Source organism: Mustelus asterias, chromosome 12 (genome assembly GCF_964213995.1).
Source record: "Mustelus asterias chromosome 12, sMusAst1.hap1.1, whole genome shotgun sequence".
NCBI lineage: Eukaryota > Metazoa > Chordata > Chondrichthyes > Carcharhiniformes > Triakidae > Mustelus > Mustelus asterias.
The window spans coordinates 80,773,028-80,799,076 of record NC_135812.1 but is presented as its reverse complement, the minus strand read 5'-3'; the positions used below and the strand labels follow the sequence as shown (position 1 = coordinate 80,799,076).

The window sequence follows — 26,049 nt, the reverse complement described above, 5'->3', positions numbered from 1 at the left end:
ACAATTGGATTGAAGAATCCTCATTACAAACATAGAAGCAAAAAAAAAAATATTGGGACACACAAAGGGGTGATGAAAGGTAAATAGAAAAACAAATTTTATGTTTTTTTAAATTAAAAAATTGCAATATTAATTTTGAGTGAATGAGATGTCACATTAGCAAAATTAATTTTTCAGAGCTAAAGGTTGTTTAATGATAATCATCACTCATTACACTGTTAAGAACTCTTACGCCTGAATGCACAAGCCCCAACTTTTCAACCAAAACTAGTGACTAATTACCCCAAGCTCATGTGCTTACTATGCCTAATCTATCAGTGAAGAATGCAATTGCACACTCTGGAGGAGCAGGGTACCACTGATAACACATCCGGATTTCCGAAAGTTGATACCAGATTTGCCCTATATTAATGGTGAGCGTAGTCAGTCCCATCATGATTATTACAGCTAAATCTGGGGTCACTATCTATGCATGAGAAAATATGCAGCTGTTAGTGCATGTAATAGCTTCAGATCGGTTGAAAAGCAGTACAATATGGCAAGATGTTGCAGAATATTTTCCAGAATGAGCAAAGGACTCAATTGCTTCCCAAGGATTTGTAAGAACGTTTTTATACTTGCATGCATGAAAGGCTGAAATCTTTAATTTGCAATTTAATATATTTAATGGGTAGTAGAACCCTGTCTGAAATTTTGAAGTTTCATATTGTATTTCCTACAGGTTAAATGTGTTGTTTTCTTGATTAAAGCCACATTTCCAGATGAGGCTTCTTCAGGGTGCAGTGAAGGAAGAAAATCAACTTGGGTGAGGATTTATTTTCAACTCTGTCTTCTACTTGATTCCACAGATTTACTGAATGATTTGGAACCAAGGGATTTAAAACACAAAAGTTTGTTCCGCCATCCCTTGTCAAGAGTGCATCAATTCAACTGTGCTTTACCATTGACTAGCTACTGAGAATCATCTCTATTTAAATACTGATGAAACAGTGAAGAAAAGCAGGCTGCATATTATATTCTCCCATGCATAAATAGGGGAGAAATTTGGAGTTTAGATAATTTAGCGACTTTAAAAACTGCTCATTACATTAATCCATGCTGTGCAGAGAATACATATTTGTTTTCTGATTACTAATTCCAGATCTTTATCTGTAGGTTGGCTATAGTAAAAAAAGTTTCCTTTCAGTATCATGGTCCATGAAATGTCTTGAAGTTGAGCAAGTGGCTGCCAGTTAACTATACCTACTTGCTGCTCTTGTTGTCTAATGGTTCCAGAAACATTACGTTGGGCCTGTAACATCTGCTGCTGGAAGAGTAAACGCTGGTAGGCCTGCAAGCGCAAAATGGAAAATGAAAATGAGTAAAATCTTCAAAGCGAGGGACAAGTGAATTCTGGAAGCACTTCAACAATCTGACAAAAAATATTTCTGGCTTGATTTATACCACTATGTTTCTATGGTTATTGCTTCTTTGCCTTTTCTTTCCCGAATCCTTGCTGAAAGTCTGATTAATTGAAGACAAACTCCGTTTTATTTTGGAATCAATGGATTTAATTAATGTTATATGATTTGCTTATGATGAAAATACTTAGGTCAATTTCTTCACACTAATGTTTCCAAAGATTCCAGTACAACTTCTGCACCAGCATATTTATTTTTACAACAGCATAATTAGTTTTTAAAAAGCACACTTAATAGTGGCATATTCTGTTCCAATAAATAACAATAGAATCCCTACAGTGCAAGAGGTTGTCATTCGGCCCATCGAGTCTGCACCGACTCTGAAAGAACACCTTACCCAGCACCACCAGGCCTTCCCCAAGGCCCCCCTCACTGCTTCCAACCCTATTCCCATAACCCTGCGCATTTGCCATGGCCAATCCACCTGAGTTGCACATCTTTGGACTGTGGGAGGAAACTGGAGCATGTGGAGGAAATCCGTGAAGACATGGGGAGAATGTGCAAATTCCACACAGTCACCCAAGACCGAAAGGGAACCCGAGTCCCTGGTGCTGTGAGGGAACAGTGCTAACCACTGTGCCACCCTCTTTAGCTAATACTAGTAGAACGTTAGATTCCTTTGCTCACGGTACTCCAACTCCCTTAAATGGGTAAGCGCATCTTTGTAACTAGACAGAAGTGCTGCATCTCAGAAAAAAAGGAAAATTCTGAAGCTCAGAACTTTTGGTGGCAATTAAAATGTCCAGCCTGCCTGCCAATGGCAGTGACATTGGGAAAGTATGGAGTACAAGTCAATTTTCTTTTTTGACTAAAGGAAAGTAATACGGTGGGGTGTGAAACTATGGAAGAGAATCCAAACTAGTGCATGGAATCCCTTTATGGAGTGTCATCATGGAAAACATATACATATTTTGAAAACTGAATTGATCCTGCAGAACCCAAAAATTAACATATGATTGGCACTTAAATGAATTTCTAATTACCATAAATTATCACTGTGGTTGAGGGTTCCAATCCAGGAAAATGATTGTCACAACATTACTTACCAGCTGCAGCTGATAGAGTTGGTTTAACATAGTCATATGCTGAGGATTAATTGGCGAGGCTAATAGTGCAGGGTTGAGACCCATGTTTTTTGCTGCAAACTGCAAGAGCTGTGCTTGAACCTTCAATGAACACAAAAATATTTAAGTATTTATAAATCTTCAAGTCCAGGATTTCATATTTTCCTGAAAGCTTATTATTTAAAAGTTTCAGTTTTATGAACATCTTTAAAACTATTTGCACAGCTTTTAAAATCTTGTTTCAAATATCAATGGTACAGTGCTACAGAAAATGCTATTTCAAATCCTTGGCACAGCCCAAATATCTCAATTTCATTAACTTGATAAACAGATGAATGTAACAGTAAAATTTTAATTACTTTTATTTGAGGCAATTGATATGTTTTAAAATCAGATTTATTCATTCTTTACTCCAGCAATAAGTAAAATAAGCAATTAAAATGAATTATACATTGGTATCAAGGTTCAGAAATCTTATGCAATATATACTATTCTTTTCCTATGGCCTCCAAAACTAACATTAGATGGATGCTAGTGAATTTATGAATTTAGAAAAAGTGGTAGGTATGACTTGAATGCTTCAGTTGGCGACTCATGATGAGTAACTTTACGTACCTGAGGGGATAGAAACTGAGGCACTTGAGCACGAAGACTAGGCTGGGATGAGTTTAGAGGTTGCACTGGCGGCTGCTGTTGCTGCTGCATGGTCCTGGCTTGTGCTGCTCCACTATTGCCAAACATACCTAGATTGCCACTCTGCAAATTCATAAGAATACCTTTTTACTAGACAATCACATAGGGAAACAATCAATCATACACACATCTGAAGGTTTACACTAAAATTTCAGTGGAACATTACCATTCTTTCATTTATTTTATAACTTCAACAGTAGTCATTTTCATGATATATATAACCAATCTTATTGAGAGTGGCATTGTGACATTGTCACTGGATTAGTAATCCAGAAACCCAGGGCAGGAACCGGGGACCCACATTCAAATTCTACCATGGCAGATGGTGAAATTTGAATTCAATAAAGGAATTCGAAGTGCAAGGATGACCATGAAACCGATGTCGATTATCATAAACCCATCTGGTTCACTAATGTCTTTTAGGGAAGGAAATCGGTCATCCTTGCCCAGTCTGGCCTACATGTGACTCCAGAGCCACAGCAATGTGGTTGACTTTTAAATGCCCTCTGAAATGGAGAATATAAGAACTCGAAGCAGGAGTAGGCCATCTGGCCCCTTGAGCCTGCTCCGCCATTCAATAAGATCATGGCTGATCTTTTTGTGGACTCAGCTCCATTTACCCGCCCGCTCACCATAACCCTTAATTCCTTTACTGTTCAAAAATTTATCTATCCTTGCCTTAAAAACATTCAATGAGGTAGCCTCAACTGCTTCACTGGGCAGGGAATTCCACAGATTCACAACCCTTTGGGTGAAGAAGTTCCTCCTCAACTCAGTCCTAAATCTGCCTCCCCTTACTTTGAGGTTATGCCCCCTAGTTCTGGTTTCACCCACCAGTGGAAACAACTTCCCTGCTTCTATTTTATCTATTCCCTTCATAATCTTGTATGTTTCTATAAGATCTCCCCTCATTCTTCTGAATTCCAATGAGAGTCCCAGTTTACTCAGTCTCTCCTCCTAAGCCAACCCTCTCAACTCCGGAATCAACCTAGTGAATCTCCTCTGCACCCCCTCCAGTGCCAGTATATCCTTTCTCAAGTAAGACCAAAACTGTATACAGTACTCCAGGTGTGGCCTCACCAGCATCTTATACAACTGCAACATAACCTCCTTATTTTTAAACTCCATTCCTCTAGCAATGAAGGACAAAATTCCATTTGCCTTCTTAATTACCTGCTGCACCTGCAAACCAACTCTGAGATTCCTGCACAAGGACACCGAGGTCCCTCTGCACAGCAGCATGCTGCAATTTTTTACTATTTAAATAATAGTCCATTTTGCTGTTATTCCTACCAAAATGGATGACCTCACATTTACCAACATTGTACTCCATCTGCCAGACCCTCGCCCACTCACTTAGATTATCTATATCCCTTTGCAGACTTTCAGCGTCCTCTGCACACTTTGTTCTGCCACTCATCTTAGTGTCATCTGCGAATTTTGACACACTACACTTAGTCCCCAACTCCAAATCATCGATGTAAATCATAAACAATTGCAGTCCCAAAACTGATCCCTGAGGCACACCTACTCACTGATAGCCAACCAGAAAAACACCTATTTACCCCACTCTTTGCTTTCTGTTAGTTAAGGGCAGTAAGAACATAGAACATAGAACATTACAGCGCAGAACAGGCCCTTCGGCCCACGATGTTGCACCGACCAGTTAAAAAAAAAACTGTGACCCTCCAACCTAAACCAATTTCTTTTCGTCCATGAACCTATCTACGGATCTCTTAAACGCCCCCAAACTAGGCGCATTTACTACTGATGCTGGCAGGGCATTCCAATCCCTCACCACCCTCTGGGTAAAGAACCTACCCCTGACATCGGTTCTATAACTACCCCCCCTCAATTTAAAGCCATGCCCCCTCGTGCTGGATTTCTCCATCAGAGGAAAAAGGCTATCACTATCCACCCTATCTAAACCTCTAATCATCTTATATGTTTCAATAAGATCCCCTCTTAGCCGCCGCCTTTCCAGCGAAAACAATCCCAAATCCCTCAGCCTCTCCTCATAGGATCTCCCCTCCATACCAGGCAACATCCTGGTAAACCTCCTCTGCACCCTCTCCAAAGCCTCCACATCCTTCCTGTAATGTGGGGACCAGAACTGCACACAGTACTCCAAGTGCGGCCGCACCAGAGTTGTGTACAGTTGCAACATAACGCTACGACTCCTAAATTCAATCCCCCTACCAATAAACGCCAAGACACCATATGCCTTCTTAACAACCTTATCTACTTGATTCCCAACTTTCAGGGATCTATGCACACATACACCTAGATCCCTCTGCTCCTCCACACTATTCAAAGTCCTCCCGTTAGCCCTATACTCAACACATCTGTTATTCCTACCAAAGTGAATTACCTCACACTTCTCCGCATTAAACTCCATCCGCCACCTCTCGGCCCAACTTTGCAACCTGTCTAAGTCTTCCTGCAAACTACGACACCCTTCCTCACTGTCTACCACACCACCGACTTTGGTGTCATCAGCAAATTTGCTAATCCACCCAACTATACCCTCATCCAGATCATTAATAAATATTACAAACAGCAGTGGCCCCAAAACAGATCCCTGAGGTACACCACTTGTAACCGCACTCCATGATGAATATTTACTATCAACCACCACCCTCTGTTTCCTATCCGCTAGCCAATTCCTGATCCAATTTCCTAGATCACCCCCAATCCCATACATCAGCATTTTCTGCAGAAGCCTACCATGGTGAACCTTATCAAACGCCTTACTAAAATCCATATATACCACGTCCACTGCCTTGCCCCCATCCACCTCCTTGGTCACTTTCTCAAAAAACTCAATAAGGTTAGTAAGGCACGACCTACCTGCCACAGAGACGGGCAGTAAATGCTGGCCCTGCCATCAACGCTCACATCCCGTAAATGTATAAAGAAGAACCTCAATCCTTTAATATATTTAATTCAAATGTTCCAAGCAGCACATATTTATACATGGAAGTTTAACAAATTTGTATTTTTTAAAAAATGGTTTAAAGACAGATGGCTGATAGAATCTCAAGGGAAACTTGTTCAACATTGTTGAGTGTGCTAAGTTAAGGTTGCAATTAAATGTGCCCAGTGGTAAAGCAATCGAGGTATTTTTCACAGCCATGTGAGCAAACAGCTATCGTTCTCCTGAGTCAAAGTCAAACTCTGCGTGGGATTTTACGACCTCGCTCAGGTGAGATCGTAAAATCCCGCTCGAGGTCAACGGAGAATTCCATTCTGCGAGCCTCACCCGTCCCGAAATTCCGGCCTCTGTTCTTACTTAAATACACACACATGCAGATAAATACACTTTTCCTACTTACAACATTTTCAATGATGGAAAAGAGCTAAAGAAGTATTCAGCTCTTGACAGAAATGCAAAGTGGTATGGTAACCAAGAGTGCATTAAAAACAAAGCTTGAAAAGTTTATTATGCAGCGGGTGCAGATGCACAGAAAAGGAGACAAGATGATCCTTTCAAGTGGTTTCCAACAATTTGTACAAGACTATCATTTGTGCTGTCCTGCAAACTGTTACCATGCTATCTAAATCAAGCAGCTCGAGCATCAGCAAGATAAACAATCTTGAATTGCTATTGTTGGGCAGGAGGGTGGGAATGTCAAACTTGTGGGCATTTTGGGATATTATAGAGGGAGGGTGTGATAGTACTTTTAACTTATTGTCGATCATAGAATTCATACAGTGCAGAATGAGGCCATTTGGACCAAGTCTGCACCAACTCTCCGTCAGAGCATCCCACCCAGGCCCTATCCCTGTTACCCCACGTATTTACTCCACTAATTCCCCTAACCTACAGCTTCATAGAATCATAGAGTGCAGAAGAGGCCCTTTGGCCCATCGAGCCCACACCGACACATTAGAAACACCTGAAGCTCACCTAATCCAATCTGCCAGTACGTGGCCCATAGTCCTGAATGTTATGATGTGCCAAGTGCTCATCCAGATACTTTTTAAAGGATGTGAGGCAACCCGCCTCCACCAGCCTCCCCAGGCAGTGCATTCCAGATCGTCACCACCCTCTGCGTAAAAAAGTTTTTCCTCACATCCCCCTAAAACTCCTGCCCCTCACCTTGAACCTATGTCCCCTTGCGACTGACCTTTCAACTAAGGGGAATAGCTGCGTCTTATCCACTCTGATCATGTCTCTCATAATCTTGTACACCTCAATCAGGTCACCCCTCGGTCTCCTCTGCTCCAACGAAAACAATCCAAGTGTATCCAACCTCTCTTCATAACTTAAATGTTCCATCTCAGGCAGCATCCTGGTGAATCTCCTCTGCACCCCCTCCAGTGCAATCACATCCTTCCGATAATGTGGCGACCAGAACTGCACACAGTACTCCAGTTGTGGTCTCACCAAAGTTCAATACAACTCCAACATGATTTGCCTGCTTTTGTAATCTATGCCTCGATTGATAAAGGCCCATACGCCTTTTTCACCACCCCAACATGTCCTTCCGCTTTCAGAGATCTGTGGACAAACATGCCAAGGTCCCTTTGTTCCACAGAAATTCCTAGTGTCCTACCATTCATTGAATTTTTTTTGTCAAATTACTCCTTCCAAAGTGTATCACTTCACACTTTTCAGGATTAAATTCCATTGCCACTTATCTGCCCATTTGACCATTCCGTCTATATCTTCTTGTAGCCCAAGACACTCCGCCTCACCGTTAACCACCCATCCAATCTTTGTGTCATCCGCAAACTTACTAATCTTACTCCCCAAATAGTCAATGTCATTTATAAAAATGACGAATAATAAGGCGCCCAACATAGATCCCTGGGGTATGCCACTGAACACTGGCTTCCAGTCACAAAAGCAGCCTTCTGTCATCACCCTCTGTCTCCTACAATTGAGCCAATTCTGAATTCACTTTTATCAAAATACCCTGTGAATTTACCTTCTTTACAAGTCTCCCATGTGGAACCTTGTCAAATGCTTGGCTGAAATCCATATAAAACACATCGAGAGCACTACCCTCATCTACACACCTGGTCATCTCCTCAAAAAATTCAATCAAATTTGTTAGGTATGATCTCTCTCTGGCGAAGCCATGCGGACTGTCCCTGATCAAGCTTTGCTGCTCCAAGTAGAGATAGATGCTCACCTTCAGAAGTTTCTCCAATAGTTTCCCTACTACTGATGTGAGACTCACTGGTCTGTAGTTCCCTGATTTATCTCTACACCCCTTCTTAAATAGCAGAATCACTGTTCTCCAGTCGTCTGGCACCTTCCTTGGCCAGAGAGGAGTTAAAAATTTGGGTCATAGCCCCTGCTATCTCCTCCCTTGCCTCCCACAACAGCCTAAGGCACAATTCATCTGGACGTTGCGATTTATCCATTTTTAAAGGCTGCCAATACCTTGTCCTTCTCTGCACCAATTTGTTCAGGAACCTCATGCTCTCTCTGCCCGAATTCCATAACATCTTGAGACACTGAGGGACAATTTAGCATGGCCAATCCACCTAACCAGCACATATTTGGACTGTGGGAGCACGTGGAGGAAACCACACAGACATGGGGAGAATCCACACATAGTCAGTCACGCAATGCCGGAATTGAATCTGGGTCCCAGGCATGGTGAGGCAGCAGTGCTAAACCACTATGCCATTATGCTGCTCTTTAACCGAAGCAAGAGTGTTGCTAATTCAATAAACAAAACAATTTTACCAGCATTGGCCAGAATTATTCAAATATACAGCTCTACACAAGTTAAAAGAATCCTAACCATTGCAAACACAACATAAGAAATACCAGCTGCAGTTGGCCATTTGGCCCTTGGAGCCTGTTAGACCATTTATAAAGATTGTGGCTAATAATGTTCCTCACCTCCACCTTCCTATGCTATTCCATATCCTTCAACTCTTTTACTATCTAAAGCTCTAACTGATCTTACCCTTAAAAACACTTGAAAAAATTCTGGTGCTACGGACTATAAAAGGGAAATAAATGATTAAAGGAAGTGACTAAATCTGAGCTTCTTATTTAATGTTCAAAATTTAAAGATGCAGAGTAAATGCTATGATATTTACAAACCCAATTCCTGAAAAGGTTTTGCACAACTCCATGACTTCAGCATCATTTTGGAAATATTGGAAGGGCAACCTTAATCTACAAAACTAAGCAAACATCTTGAAATGGCAGATCCATCAAAGGTCAATACAAAATTTTGCAAGATTGTCACTTAAGGTGTAATATTGCAATACCAATGTAGACTTCTTCTCTACAATGCTGTGTGTATCCTGGTGAGTAGCAAAAAATACAATTATATTTACCCACCCTGCAGTTAGTACGTATGAACTGATTGCTTTTTAAAATGGAACAAACGTTGAGGCTCTCCACAAAAATCGTCAGTCAGATCTTCAAACAAGATGCTATTCTCTCTGGCTTGTGTTGGAAAAATTTTACAAGTAAAAGGCTGAAAGTGTAATTTTGTTAACCCAAACACAAAATCATTGCGTGAAACAGGTAGAGAAATGGAAGGAAATGGCCTGCTCATTTCCCTCTAAGTTGGTCAAGTGGTCGTATCTGGAGAGGAAAATGGGGTTGCAGGACTTCTGAGAACAAAATTACAAATTACAAGATTAAGTTGATCATGTCGAGTTGGGAAAAAATTGCATGACAGGTGGAATTCTTAGTTTTTGGGCAGAACAAGACCATTTCTCCTCCAAGTTCCAGAAGTTCGTTGATTTAACATTGTGGAGGCGCAAGCAACAATTCATTAATGGCCAGCCTTACCTGTCTAGAAGAATTCAAGTTTTGCATGCCCAGCCCCGAGGCAATGGCACCAAGGGCCTGATTAGGGTGTGCACTGTTTGAAAGGGCAAGCTTCAGGCTTGGTGAAGGCAAAAATGGTGAAGTAGGGGACTCTTCCACTGGGCCGCCATCCTGATTGGAGAAAGATAGGGTGAGCTATGCAGTGCCAACCATGGCATGGCACCAATTATCAGCGAAATACGAAGGAGGTGACAGCAATAACACGACAGGGATTTCATAGTTTGAAATAATTTTAGTTAAAGGGATGATGGAAACGTGTGTTTCAAAGACAAAAGTGATGGTGGAGTGGTTGGGGAAGAGAGAAAGAGAGAAGGAAACAAAAAAAGAGAAAAAAGAGTTAAGTTGCATGGCATAACATATCTTTTTCATGCCAAAGATAAATGTGTAAAGATTAAAAATAGCAATTACTGCAATATTAAACAAACACCTTGCAGGCAAGACAGAATAACAATGACAGTGCATTCATGACCTCTTTCATAACATGGACATTATGCTCAAACCAAAAGGTCTGGATGTCAATATTTAAGGGACACTGCATGTAATAATCATTTAACCCGCATTTCAATAAGTTTGGTTATATATATTAATCTCCTATTTAAATAGAACACCAAATATATCTTTTGACAAATTGTTTTGGTATGGGCTTCAAAATTCACCAGCCGAATGTTAAATGTAGACACAAACACTAAGTGAAAAAAAAAAGACAATTCATGAAATTCCTCCTGCAACATTCAACCTATCCTATGAGAAGTCAAAATATCCTTGCCTTTAGACCTTAAATGTTCTTCTTTGGCTAACTTGGCATAAAGCTTGCTTGAATGTCTTTGACATAGTTCACTAAAATAAATATTTCTATATTTGATCTGCACTAAGAAAATCAACAACAGTTAATGAACACACTGATGATTGTACATAAAATCTAATGAATCTCTTCCAAAGCATTAGCTAAACAACCACATTTATTAAAGATTAAGTTCTGCAACTGACAACTTGCATTTATAGAGAGCTTTCAACATAGAAAACATCCCTATGGCACTTTAAAGAAAAGGTGAAAAAAAAAGCAATAGGCAAGGGAACAGATGCTACTGAATATAGAAAGCAAGAAAGAGCAACAGTTGCACACCCAAATGTTGCTACATTCAAGCCAAGGCCAATATATCAAATACCAAAATCAGATGAACTAAAGCTCTTGCAATGAAGCAAAACTTAATTAAAGTCAATAACTGAGACAATAGAACATGCATACTAGGTACCAAGTAACACCCTAATGTGTAGTGAAAACTGAGGTATTGTCAAATGAATGCATGATTTTAGAAACAAACACCAAAACTCAAAGCACTAAAAATATCAGACAGCATCTACTGGTATCCTTCAGGGCTTTGACTTCTGCATGTTCAGATTCTTGAAGAAAATCACTTCGAGAAAGATTCATAATGTGCTTAATGTAAAGAGTATCCATCTCATTTTAATTTGGTCTCTATAAAATCATTAGCCTCCCTATTTTACTGCCGACTACAATCATCAGTACACATATGAGTCAAACTGAAGTTTGGCAAACCCAGAGCTTTCTCTTTAGCCATGAAATCACGAGCAATGAACAATCTTTCATTGCATCACAAGATACAAATTTACTGGAGTCACATGCAACTAAATATTTTAACCATAGCAAGTGGAGTTAAAGGTTAGTAATACAGGTTAGCAATATGCTTTGACTTTTTGAAGTGATATTCTGAGACATTAGCATAAGGGGATATTGATCAATTCACAGACCAATGAAGTGAGACTTCCAATTTTTAATACAAGAAAAATTGGGGTGATTCTCTCAAAGAAATTCTAATTGTTGAATTCGCGTAAAAACTGGAGGAAATCACGCTGGTTTTTTTAGGCGGGTGTTTCAAAATGAATCTCCCATACTCTGTGACCCCCCCATGGCCCAATCGCTGGCCCCCAAACATGCCAGGGCTGGCCTTGACACCCCTCCCACACCCTACACCGCAGCCCCAATGCTTTCTCCTCCCACTGCAGCCCCAATGCATCACACCCCCTCCCACTGCCAGCAGCCCTGACCACCACCTAGCAGTCACCCCCACATCCCCCTTGCACTCCCATCTCCCTGGCCTCCCTCCCTCTGTCACTCACCTCAAATGCAGAGTGGCAGTGGGATCCCCCCCACCCCCGGGGGGGGGGGGAGGGGGGTACCGAGGGGGGCGAGACACTAGCAGGCCTGCAGACTTCGGTCCCGGGCCTGCTAATGATATTGAAATTGTATTTAAATAGAAATTTGCATACATTATGATTTCTAGCGTGGAGCTGATGGTGCCGATAATCCGGTGTCCGTAGAATCGCGGAAGCCATGGCGCCCTGCTGTGAGCCCACGAAACAGCTTCCGCCCGAGTCTCCCGCCCGCTGTGCTACAAAGCCAGCGCAGCGGGATGGAGAATCGCCCGCATTGACTCTGCATTAGCAGAAGAACTCATTTTAGAGCCCCCATGTGCTTTTTTTTTAACAAAGTTTAAATTTCACATCAAACTTGATGACAGTACAAGACAACTTAACTAGGGGAGAGGGAAAAAAGAACCTTTCGATTCACTCGACTTTGACTGAATAAATCTCTTTAAAAAATAACTCCAAATTAAAACTTTACACTTTTACTTCTGGAGGCAAACTTGATTTTTCCTACAGGTTACAAGTGAGACCTGAATGTTACTTGAATTGCCATGAGAGGCAAGCATTTCCCAGCCAATTCTTTTCTACTCAGTGTACAACAGTGCATAATATTCCATCAGAACCCCTAAACTTGGCAGTTACATTTTTAAAACATAAATCAGTTTTGTTCACTCGTCTAGGGAACTTGTCATCAGGCAACACATCTTTTTGTTCTTTTTCTGTTACTTATTCAAAACAAACCTTGTCAAAAAAGGGGGGCCGATCCATGGAAGACTCTTTGGGGATAGAAGGTGGTCGGCAACCAAGTGGTTTAGAAACTATTCCATTGTAATCTGACATTCCCATTCCACGTTTGTCCATCTCCACTTTTTTTTCCAACAGAGCACCTGGAAAAGGGGAAAATCCATCTTAACATAAAACAAAAAGGAAAAGGAAAAAAACAGAAGACAAACATTAACTTCAACTAAAGACACTGCTTGGTGACTGTAGGTAAAATAACAAGAATACACACAAAAAGAAACTAAAACAGGTGGCCATGGAGTATGAAGCACTGAGAAGGGAAAATATGCGATTGTGTTAATAATTCACCATACACTGACATCCCAATTTATGCCAGGTCATCTGGTGAGTTTTAAGTGGAATTAAGCGAAGAAATCTCTCGGGGGGGGGGGGGGGGGGGGGGTAGAGAGTAGAGGAAGGTAAAAAAAAACTGTACAGGTGCCTACGCAAGATATCAAATAACTACCCAAAGCATAACAGTCATTAAAGTACAGTATGCATTCCAGAACACTACCCAAATGTGAAGAGACACAAACAATATTTGTTCTAAAAATCTTTGTAAATGGGATTTTTTCCCCAAGAATGTAAGGGTGGTAAAGTCTTATTCAGGAAAGCAAACTGTAAAACTATAGATTAATTAAGTTTTACTTAGTTCGCAGATAAAACTCCGAGAAACTGTATTATGGATGGAAATTAACAAATCACCTAAAAAGGCATAGACCAATCAAAAGTGTTAGTAAGTTTTCTGAAGGAAACGTCATGCTTGATTAAATTAATTAAATGCGTTGTGGAATTATAAAAATGCATAGATAAAATAAATGGAGTTGTACTTATACATTTTCAGAAAGCATTTGATAAACCACACCGCAGGAGACTTCTTTGAAAAATGAAGACCATGTGCCACATGGTTGCACGAAGGTCATGTTATCAAGAAACCCTACTATTGCACGTTGATAAGTACTTTGTTGACTATAATACACTGAGTAACGTCCTGAGGTAAAGGAAGCTGCTATTGTGTTGGAATCTGTGGTTTCAAGGCTTGTACTTTTTTGAGACAGCCCGAAAAGAAACTGAAAAGGGAAAGTCCACCTTCCGGTTTCCAGTTGAGCACTTTCTGGTTCTCAGTGATACTAAACCGAGATTGGAAATCAATACTTGTGGGAAACTGAAACTGGTTGAAACCAGATGAAAATATAGAGCACCATCTGAAATCAGATGATCCCAGTGCTGCAGTACAGACGGGCTGAAAAAGATGGAGGCTGGATCCAGGAGCTGATGATGGGAAATATATAGCTTTTGCAGCAGTAGTTTTTTTCTTGAAGATAACATTAGTCGCTATACTCCTTTAAGACCATTTTAAGTGCAATTTTTGTGAAGACCATATCCGTGGAACTCTTTAGTGTGTGCTGCCCTTGGCTGGGGATCACATCCTGGGTGGAGGAACTGGAATTCTTAGTGAAAATGATAAGAGGACTTTGGGGCTGAGATTGATGACAAATATGCTGAGGGGATTGTTCAGGAAATTTCTAAGAACTGTCTTGGTTATGTATCTATCCGTTGTGTACTTTACAGTTTGCCTGTTAATTCTTTAGTTTATGTTGATTTTAGGTGTGATTGTTACAATAAAAGTTAGAAGTGGAATCTTGTCCATTGATTTACTCCTTGGGGTCATTTGGTAAATTCACCATTTTTGGTTTGTTGGTCTCCACAGGGATAACACGATATAAATGTCAGTCCTTTTTAAAATTACTACATGATCTTTAACAACTTCCTAAGCCAAAAGTTAAATAGGTGCTGTAACATTTCATGTAAAATATGACGCAGCACTTTGCTTGGATTGTACCAGTGTGTCAGCCTAATTTATAAGTTGACATTTGAACCCATAACCTTCTGACCTAGAAGAGAGTGCTACCAATTGAGCTAATGGACACTTTTTATTAAATATGGTTTCAGCCCTTCTCCCATTTATTCAGTTACATCTCATTCCCTGAATTACGTTCAACATAAATTTTATTCCTGTTTTCTATCAGCCTCTGCAACAATTTATGATCTTAACACCTAGCAGGAAAAGCAGATGTACAAGATGTACATCAAATGCAATCTTACTGAGGCCTGAGCTTTGTTTTTCCAGAAGTCCAACCACGCTGCAACCAAATGGTAATACAAAGAAGATGGACAGCATCAACTCTACATTAAAAAATTTTAAAAATAAATACCCTATGATGGAAAAGAACTACTACGAGTGGAAGGAAAAATCTAGAAGACAGTTGTGAAATCAGTCTTATATAGTGCAGAAATTTGGGTATCAAGAAGAGGGGAACCATGACTGGACACCAATGAGATGTGGATGTTGAGGTGGATCTGTTGAGTGGCGAAAAAGGACAAGATCAGGAAGGAGTATATGAGGGGGTCAGTGAAGAGTATGGAAGCATCGAAGAAAGCAACTGAGAAGAGATTCAAATGGTATGGTCTATTGTGGCATGAAAGAGGACAAGCAGTAAGATGTGTGATGGAATGAGACTGCCAACAAAGAGAAGAGGAAGGCCTAAAACCAGATGGAAGGATCTGGTGACAAGTGACTCAAGTGTAAAAGAATTGGAAGGGGAATGGGTATTGACAGGAGACGGAGAAGGATGGTCAACCAGCATTCTGGTGACCCCAAATAAAAGAAAGAATCTACAAGAAGGTACATTCCATAAAATGTATTAGCACGAATGAAGATTTTATTTTGTAAGTAAATATGTTACAGGATTGTTTATGGTAAGGGAGAATGTGGTTTGTGGGAGCAAGCTGTTTATTTTATTTAAGAATTTGGGAGGTGTTTGGGAGCAATGAAGTGGGTTGAGGAAATTAATTTGATTTGAAGTTTGAGCCTTCCTAGCAAGCTGAAACCTTTGAGACCTACTCTATCCCATTGGAAACCTTTGATCTCTGTCGATTTCAAAGTACAGAACTTTGAAAGAGGCTTCCATTGACAGCTTATGGATTTCTACTCAGGCTCCAGTCAGTTGTGTTTATTTACATTTCCCTTCATCCCTGAATGCATCTCAAGTACCTCCATTGTTCCTAACGGCAATGCTGACATCGGCTAAGCCTGATTGAAAGTTTTGGTTTCTTCAAAAGGGATAAGTGGTTTAACTTCCTCTTTTGCAGACCATTTATTCCCTTTGAAGAAACCAAAGCCACATCCAACAACCTGCTCTGGAAACTCTTGCTCACATTCCAACATAGCACAGAGCTTACACAGTAGTTAGCACTGCTGCCTCACAGCGCCAGGGACCTGGGTTCAATTCCGGCCTTGGGTGACTGTGTGGAGTTTGCATGTTCTCACCATGTCTGCGTGGGTTTCCTCCAGGTATCCTCCCACACTCCAAAGATGTGCAGGTTAGGTAGACTGGCGTACAATAAATTGCCCCTTAGTGTCCAAGATGTGTAGGTTAGGGAGATTAGTGGGGTGAATATGCGGGGTTACTGGGATAGGGTGGGCCTGAGTAAGATGCTCTGTTGGAGAGTTAGTGCAGACCTGGATGGGCCAAATGGCCTCCTTCTGCACTGTCAGGATACTATGAAAAAAATTCTTAGTAGAACAACCCACAGCATTCTAAAAAAAGTCAATTTATTCTATCCCCCAAATTTATTCTATCCCACAGATCCTTTAACAAAAAATTGCAGATTCTGGAACTGCATTTTTGCCTAAAACTAATTATTTATTCCTTGGGCCATACCGTACCCTATTTATGTATCAAATTTCAGTTAAAACTGTCCATTAGATTTTGAGACACATTGTTTACAGACAAATAGACTAATAAATATGGGCAAGCGTATTACCTCTGCCTATTTTCATTGGCAAGAGGTAAAAATGGACTGGAAATAGTCCACGAGTTGTAGATGCAGAGGAGGAGGAGACTGGGCACTGAAGTCATAGAGAAACAAGGAAACGGCAAGGACTTTGAACAAATATATTTGTCTTCATGACAGAAGACACTAAAAGCATCCCAATAATAGTAGAAAAATAGGGGAGGGAGGAATTTAAAACAATCACTCACTAGATAACAAGTGCATAGCAAACTATTTGGACCAAAAGCTGATAAATCCCTTGGACCTAATGGCCTGTATCCTATGGTCTTAAAAGATGCGGCTGCAGAGATAAAGATGCATTGTTTGTAATCTTCCAAAATTCCCAAGAAGCTGGAAATGATCCAGCGGATTGGAAAAATCACAAATGTCCCTATTTTAAGAAAGGAGGGAGAGAAATCAGGAAGCTATAGGCTTGTTAGCCTAACTTCTGGAATTGGGGAAAATGCTGGAGTCTATTATTAAGGAAGGACATTCACAAAATTTAACACATCAACCAAAGTCAACTTAGCTTTACGAAACAGAAATTATGTTTGACATATCTATTAGGAGTTATTTGCAGTGGATAAAGAGGAACTAGGAGGTGGAGCGTATTTAGATTTCCAAAAAGGATACACTCTAGCGCCACACAAAAAGGTTACTGCACAAGAGCTCATGGGGGAGTAATATATTAGCATGGGTAGAGGACTGACTATTAGAAAACCAAGAATTAGTATATATGCGTCATTTTCAGGTGAAGAATGGATCACATGGGTTAGTGCTGGGGCCTAAACTAATTACAATCAATACTGATTTTCATGAAGGGTATAAATGCATTGTATCCAAATTTGTTGATGGTAGAAAGATAGATGGGAAAGCAAGTTGTGAGGACAGCACAGAGTCTGCAAGGGGACATAGTTGTTTAAGTGATCGGACAAAAAATTGGCAGATGGTGTCTAATTTTGGGCAAATTTGAAGTTATCCACTTTGGTAGGAAAAATCGAAAAGCAAAATGCAGCAAGTCTTTAGGGAAGTAAATGGAATGTTAATCTTTATTGCAAGGGAAATGGAGTATAAAAGTCGGGAAGTCTTGCTACAACTGTATAGGAAATTAGATAGGATTTAGGAGCATGAGTAGGCCATTTGGAACTTTGAGTCTGCTCCTCCATTTGATAAAATCATGACTGATCTGAATGGTCAACTTCACTTTCTTGTCTGTCCCTTATAACCCTGAACTCCCTTGTCAACCAAAAAATGATCCTTGAATAAAGCCAATGGTCCAACTTCTAATGTTTGCTGGGGAAGAACATACCACAGAAAAAAATTCTCATCTCCATCTTTAAAGGGAGACCTCTTACTTTTAAACTGTCCCCATAATTATAGTCACCCCACAAGAGGAAACATCCTTTCGGTATCTATCCTATCAGGTTCCCTCAGAATCTTGTATGCTTCAATAAGATCAGCTCTTATTCTTCTAAATTACAGTGAAAATAGACCAAACCTGTTCAACCTTTCTTTATAAAATAAGCCCCTGATCCCAGGAATGAGTTAACTGATCCTTCTTTGAACCACTTCTCATGCATCTGTATCTTTTTACAAATTATGAGTCCAGAACTGTACACAGTACAAATGATGTGGTCGCCCCAGGCCCTGTTCAGATGCAGTAAAGCTTCCCTACTTTTATATTGCATTCCACTTTCCCATTTCTTACCCCTTCCCAAACTGATTATACATGTTGCTTTTTTGAGCTAAGGTCGCGAACGTCATCCTTAATTAACATGGTTACCCCACCACTTTTTCATTGCTTTGTCATTCTGAAATGTCAAACACCTCCAAATATTTAGCTCTTAGCCTTGGGCATCTTTCAACTGTGGGCAGGATTCTCTTAGCCATACATTTCTCGGTGGTGCAAGGCGGCGTGCTGTTCACTTGCAGTGGGATTCTCCAGTCCTGCTGCTGTGAGTGGGATTTCCCATTGAAGGCACTGTACACTGCCGGGAAACGCGCGGGCTGGGATGTGCTGCTGGCAAGACCAGCAAATTCCGCTGCGTGAACGACCGGAGAATTCTGGCCCAAGTCTCTGTGATGGCTATCTTGTCATACATTTACATTGATTTGTGCTAATAATTTAATCATTTCATGAATGCTATGCCCATTCAGATAGAGTTTTTAACTACCTTCTTAAAAAAAGGTTTTGCAATATCTGGCCTTATCTCAGCCCCAAGCAGACGTCCTGGCAACAGCCTTCAAGACTCTTGATCTCAGCTACAGAGAACTGTTGTCTATGCCCCTGATTATACTGTTCTCTATTACCATAACAACCACATTTACGTCCTCACTCGAATAGCTTTTCATCCACCTCGCAGCCCCCACTCGCATCCATGCAAGCTTCAAGAATTTCAAACATGTCAAACAATTGCAAGGGTTGAGGCTCCTCCAATTCTACCTTCTCGATTCCCTTGCCTTCCTCACTCGTAGTCACACCGTCTTGTCCCTGGCCATTAACTAAACCAGAAGACCCTAGCCCAAGGGGTATGACTGACTTCTGGAACAAAGTGCCCTGGTAACTTTCCACCTCCCTGATGCATTGCAGTGACTGAGGCTTGGATGCCAGTTCATTTAACTCTGAGCCGAATTTCCTCAAGCTGCTGACAATTACTGCAGATGTGTTTGCCCTGGATCACACAGGCACCCATGAATACACTCATACTTCAGCTGTAATATGCCCTGCAATCCTTACTTTGTTAATTAATTCAATGTATTTATAAACTAATAATCGCTACTACTACTAAGCTCTATTACTGCTAGCAAATTTTACTACTAATAATAAAATCTTATAACTATTAAGAAATAACCCAAGTTCCAAAAGATTGAGAGAAATACTCACCAATCAATGACTTACCCATTCCCCAGTGACATTACACTTCAATTTTTCTCAGAATGCAGTCCACAGACTGGCCCTTCTGCACTATTTCAAAATGAAGTCTCCGGCACAGTCCAAGTCTTTTAAAAATAAAACTTCCAGCGTTCTCTTGAAATAAAGCTTCTGGCGCTTTCCATGCTCTTATTAAACAAAACTTCTGTCACTTTCTACATTTTTAAAAGTTGGCGAGAATACACAGAGTACGCCATACAGCATTGGTGTTCTAATTTGAGAAATATACTTGCATTGGAAGCACTTCAGAAAAGGTTCATTAGGTTGATTCCTGGGGTGAAGGGATGGTTTGAGAAAAAGTTGAGCAGGTTGGACCTATACTAGTTGGAATTAAGAATAACTGGTGATCTTATTGAAATGCAACATTCTGGGGAGGCTTAAGAGGGGGTGAATCTTCCCGTGGGGAGCTTAGAACTGGAGGACATAGTTTCAGGATAAGGGGTGTCCATTTAAGACAGGTGGACTTGATTACAGCTCAGTGCAATAAGCATCTAAATTCAAAACAAATTAAAATTCAAGTGTGACATGAAGTGAGATGGAAATAATGTGACGTATATGAAGCGAAGCCCAACAGTCCCACAGTTTTAATTTTTTCCTCATACTGTTGGTCTGCTGGCTGCGTTTCACATTATTTTGGCAGGGCTACAGCAGACAGCTGAGTCCAAGAGGCCCACATATTTTATTTTAAAAGACTAGCAAAGAGCAGTTCCAGAAACATTTATGGCTGAATTTATAAACTTTAAACCAAGGTTGAACAAGATTGAATGGAACAGCCGTGATCAATGGTCAATGATCAGAGAACATAGAAACACAGGGAATCAGGCCTTGCGGCCTGGGCCAGTTTGTTTCAACATTTCTCCACACAAACAATCTTCCGTTTTTAATTCAGATTTCTAGCATGTGCACTATTTTGCTTTTATTATTGTGGTCAAATAAGTTGCCCAGGTTCCTTTTTCACCAAGTTCTGGGTAGTCAGGGCAGCAATTAGGAGAGCAAAGCCATTAAAAGTCAAGGTGAGGGCAACTATTGATAACAATCCCTTGTTGTCTAGTCTGTTCCAAGACCCACTGACTGGGCAATATGGAGCAAGACCCAAGGTTACCATAGTTGTTGTTTTAATTTTCTTTCACCAAGTTAGGTCAGCTACAAAAGTGCAAGACCACTTTTATGGACTTTTTTTATTTTAACACGGAAATTTTATGAAGAAGTTGAAGATAATTGGGACCAATAAGCTAACAAAACGAGGGCCAAAATCCAGTGGGGGAGTAAGACTTGTAGCCATGATAATTAGCATTTCATTGTATATGTTTCTGTTTAAAAGTTAGCAGGCAATGTCCTTCAGGGATTGGAGTGACACACTTGGCAACGGTGCCCAAATCCAGCATAACAAATGATACTCAAGCAGAAATTAGGATGTCCAGTGAATGAGGTTTCCACAAGCACAGAATTCAGTCCGTTTCAGCACTCTTCTCTCAGACTTACCCATAGCTTGATCAAGGTTCAGGTTATTACTTTTTAGGGCCTCTTCTGCTGGTTCCCTCTGTCAATTAAATATATGCAATACTTAATTATTTAATAATTAGCATTCAAAATAAAACTTGTTACTGATTATTTGAGACAACATATGTAAATAAGCTACACAGAGTAATAAGCATATTGTTGCTAAGCAACTGCAAACTGTTGCAGCAGTCAGGAAGTTGATTCATTTACTGAAAAGATTACTTTCAAGGTAAAGTGTTTGCCCTACTGAACCCGACTCCTGCAACAGTTGTTGAGATTCAGCGTGTTTGGGTACTGTCTGACCAAGACATTTGGTTTTATTTTTAGTGTACTTATTTTTACTGTGTTCACAGCTTCTAGTCTGCAATTGTATACAATATTCCAAACAGATTAAATTACTGAAGAACCTGCATGGGTATCCATCTGACTGACATCTGTGGTGTACCCAGTTCCACAGAATCATCTAATGTAGGCAATATGAGGGCACTCTTTAAAAGTCAGGAATGGAGTTGGTACAATGCTGTGTACAGGTGGAGGCTAAAAAAATATTTATTGCTCCTTATTTTTATCTGCAAGGATTTTCATCTTCAGAACCAGTGAAATCGAGAATTCCCAATTTTTAATTGAAAAAGGCCATTGAATTTAAAGCAACTGGAAAAGACCATTAATAAACCACTTGATCATAGAATCCTGCAGTGCAGGAGGTGGCCATTTGGCCCATCGAGTCTGCACCAACTACAGTCCCCCCCCAGGCCCTATCCCCATAACCCCATGTATTTAAGCCTAGCTAGTTCCCCTGACACTAAGGGGCAATTTAGCATGGCCAATCCACCTAACTCACACATCTTTGGACTGTGGGAGGAAACTGGAGCACCCAGAGGAAACCCACGCAGACATGGGGAGAACGTGCAAACTTCACACAGACAGTGACCCAAGCCCGGGATCAAATCCGGGTCCCTGGCGCTGCGAGACAGCAGTACTAACCACTGTGCCACCCCATAAAAACTTTACCATCAGCTTTCATAATGTCTGCCTGTTGTTTTTTCAGAAACTCAACAACTTGACTTGATTTGCATTCTTGGTTTTGCTGTTCTTTCCTTCCTTATAAATAAATGTACAAATTTATCCCTGTGGTATTTAACCTTTCACCAGCATAAACAATTCCCTGCATCATCTCATCAATCCTTCTTAGCACTGCTGCCTCTCAGTGCCAGCGACCCAGATTCGATTCCCAGCTTGGGTCACTGTCTGAACGGAGTCTGCACGTTCTCCCCGTGTCTGCATGGGTTTTCTCCCACAGTCTGAAAGACCTGCTGGTTAGATGCACTGGCCACGCTAAATTCTCCCTCAGTGTACCCGAACAGGCCAGAGTGTGGCGATTAGGGGATTTTCACAGTAACTTCATTGCAATGCTAATGTAAATCTACTTGTGACACTAATAAACTTTTAACATAATAATTTTGGAATATTAACTAGGTCATCTCAAAGGTGTCCTTTTTCCCTTATTTACCTTTTTCAACACGACAACGTAGTAGATTAACTGTTTACTACATGTATCTATGATAATTGCCAGCTTTCTTTCCTACCAGCAGCTTGTATTAGTGTCCCATTTAACATGCAACTGCAGATAGGGATTCCTTACTTGCAAGATTGTTATATAATGCGGTTGCAAATTCAATGAGTATCAAGAAACTGTTGTGCATACATTCATACACTTGAAGAAGAGTTCCATTCTGTGTTTGCAAAACATTTTTGGAAAAGGTTGCCTCAAATTTACAAAGTGCCATTTGACCATTTTGAAACTGAACCTGACGTGGCATTGGAGTCATAGGTCAGCAGGTATTAAATCGTCTTCTCAGGGAGAAAGTCTTATGTTGCATTTCACACTTTGACTCCATATGTAAGTTTTATATTATTAGAAAGCCGAATCTGCTTCTCAACAATACTCATGACATAATACAACTGTGTCAATAAAATATGCAAATTTCCTGATTGCATTCTGTATCCATTATATTAATTCAGTATCTTTCAAAAAATTTAAGCTTTCGTTCACAGTATCATTAACTAAATAATTTATAAGCATGTGGTACTCCACCATTGGAACATAGGATTTAGGAGGAGGAGGCCATTCAGGCTTTTGAGCCCGTCTTGCCACTCAATAAGTTCATGGCGAATCTGACTGTGGTCTCAACTACACTGCACCGTCTGCCTCTCACATAACCCTCGACTCCCTTGTCGATCAAAAATCTGTTTAACTTGGCCTTGAATAGATTTGATAATGAAACTTGCACTGCTTTCAGGAAGATCATTCTATGTGATGATACTTTGATAGAAAAAGTTTCTCATCTCCACCTTGTCAGGTCGACCCCTTAAATTAACGGTGCCCATGGTTCTAGTCTCTCCCACAAGTGGAAACATACTCTGGTAGTTATTCTATCAAATTCCCTCAGGATCTTGCATGTTTCAATGAGATCACCTCTTTGTCTAAACTCTAACGGTATAGATCCAATGTGATCAACCTATCACAAGATAAGCCTCTCATTCCAGAAATGAGTGTGATCTTTTTCTGAACTGTTTCTAATGCAATTATATATTTTCTCAAACAAGCAGACCATGCCTGTACACAGTATTCCAGATGTGATCTGACCAAGGTCCTATACGGCTGCAGTTAAACTTCTCTGCTTTTATATTCCATGCCCCTTGCAATACGATTTTATTATTAGTCACATGTACAGTGAAAAGTGTTGTTTCCTGCGTGCTGTACAGGCAAAGCATACTGTACATAGGGAAGGAAAGGAGAGAATGCAGAATGTAGTGTTATAGTCATAGCTAGGGTGTAGAGATGGATCAACTTTATGCGAGGTATGCCCATTCTTCCCTGATGTCTGGTGGCATCAAGGAAGAAGCTGTTTTTGATTCAGTTGGTACGTGATCTCAGACTTTTGTATCTTTTTCCCGACGGAAGAAGTGGGAGAGTGTATGTCCGGGTGCGTGGGGTCCTTGATTATGCTGGCTGCTTTTCCAAGGCAGTGGGAAGTGTAGACAGTGTCAATGGATGGGAGGCTGGATTGAGTGATGGACTGGGCTTTGTTCATGACTCTTTGTAGTTTCTTGCGGTCGTGGATGGAGCATGAGCCAAACCAAGCTGTGATACAACTGGAAAGAATGCTTTCTATGGTGCATCTGTAGAAGTTGGCGAGAGTTGTAGTGGACATGCCAAATTTCCTTAGTCTCCTGAGAAAGTAGAGGCATTGCGGGCTTTCTTAACTATAGCGTCTGCGTGGAGGGACCAGGATAGGTTGTTGGTGATCTGCACACCTAAAAACTTGAAGATCTCGACCATTTCTGCTTCATCCCCATTGATGTAGACAGGGGAATGCTCTCCACTATGCTTCCTGACTTCGATGACCATCTCTTTCACAATAAATGCCAACACTGCATTTGCCTTCCTAATCAATTACTGTAACTGCATACTAATTTTTGAGATTCATGCTAAAGGACACCCAGATCACATTGTACACAGAGTTTTACAATCTCTCTCTCAATTTAAACGCCATACTGCTTTCTTATTTTTTTCTGGCAAAGTTTACACATTCATATTTTCCCACATTCTACTCTATTTGCCAAATCTTTACCCACTCACTTCTATATCCCTTTGAATACCTACTGCATCCTCTTGACAACTTAATTTCCTCCCTATCTTGGTAACTGTGGCAAATTTAGCTACCATACATTCGGCCCCTTCATCCAAACCATTAATTTAAGTCGTAAATAGTTGAGGCCCTCGCACCGATTGCTGTGGCACTCCACTTGTTACAGCTTACATCATATCCTCATAAGTCTGAAGTTTCCTTAAAGCCAATTATAGATACAGTGCCATAATCTTTCCACTAGTTAGTCACTCCTTATCTCAGCCATTTTGTAATAGTTGTGAAAATAATTGTTTGTACTGATGAAAGTTTAGAACAAAGGGACTGGCCCAACGTCAATATTTTATTTTGAGTTGCATTTTCTCCCTGCCACCTGTGCATGCACAGTTTTAGTATTTCTCTGCCATGTTTACTGTCTTACAGACTGGTGCAGCTGAGAGCTCATTGCATATGACTGGCAACAGAACAGAATTTCATACTGACGCTGTTAATTTGAAATTCATTCGGTATCAGAAAAAAAAACTTTTGCACCATTTTAGTGCAGAAGTGGATAATCACCAGCAAACCACCAGAAAATCTTGGAGACACTCGGGCAGCATCTTGTGTTGAAGTCTCCAGAGTTTCCTGTTTCCAAGTTGCAACATCAACAGTATTTTTCTACCCCCTTTCGTTAATAGTTAATAAAAGCTCTTTGACTATTATTCAATATAATTGGGAACAGATCCAGTCGTGATGTGAGTGCAGCTATTGAGAGCTGCATGCATTTCTTGCCTTCAAACTACATATTTTGGGTGTAGCAAAGTGACATCTGTGCAGATATTGCATTAATAGGAGAAAGTGTTTATTCTGACCTTGGACTTAAACAAGAAAGATTTTGCAATCAAACTTCAAACTAAAGGTGCTTGCAAAATGCAAAAACAAGCTAATTTATATGCAAGAGGCAAGATTTACTTGTACAAACTTACATAGAAATCTAACAAATTTAACAAAAACATACTTACAGGGAAGCCCATATCAGTCAATTGTTTTATCAGGCGGTTCATAAGCCAAGTCTCCTCTTGCTTACTGGATACTTTCATGCCCTGAAAAAGGTAAGCATCTTGTTTAGATTTTTTCCAATATTAACTGCAGTCAAACTTTTGGTTCCCACCAACTA

The 26,049-nt window shown here is 40.5% G+C and overlaps 1 protein-coding gene across 11 annotated transcripts in view; it reads right to left on the bottom strand.

Moving 5' to 3' along the window:
- tnrc6c1 (trinucleotide repeat containing adaptor 6C1) overlaps positions 1-26,049 on the bottom strand; it is a 175,764-nt gene that overhangs the window by 28,943 nt on the left and 120,772 nt on the right. For 4 of the 11 annotated variants that reach the window (XM_078225501.1, XM_078225506.1, XM_078225505.1 and 1 more), the window contains 7 exons: positions 25,895-25,975; positions 21,226-21,283; positions 12,936-13,102; positions 9,990-10,163; positions 3,140-3,280; positions 2,507-2,626; positions 1,247-1,330 (listed from right to left, as the gene is read on the bottom strand). In XM_078225501.1, the coding sequence (XP_078081627.1) occupies positions 1,247-1,330; positions 2,507-2,626; positions 3,140-3,280; positions 9,990-10,163; positions 12,936-13,102; positions 21,226-21,283; positions 25,895-25,975 (825 nt within the window). The remainder of the gene's footprint in view (positions 1-1,246; positions 1,331-2,506; positions 2,627-3,139; positions 3,281-9,989; positions 10,164-12,935; positions 13,103-21,225; positions 21,284-25,894; positions 25,976-26,049) is intronic. The other 7 variants (XM_078225502.1, XM_078225512.1, XM_078225511.1 and 4 more) reach the window with 4 other exon arrangements.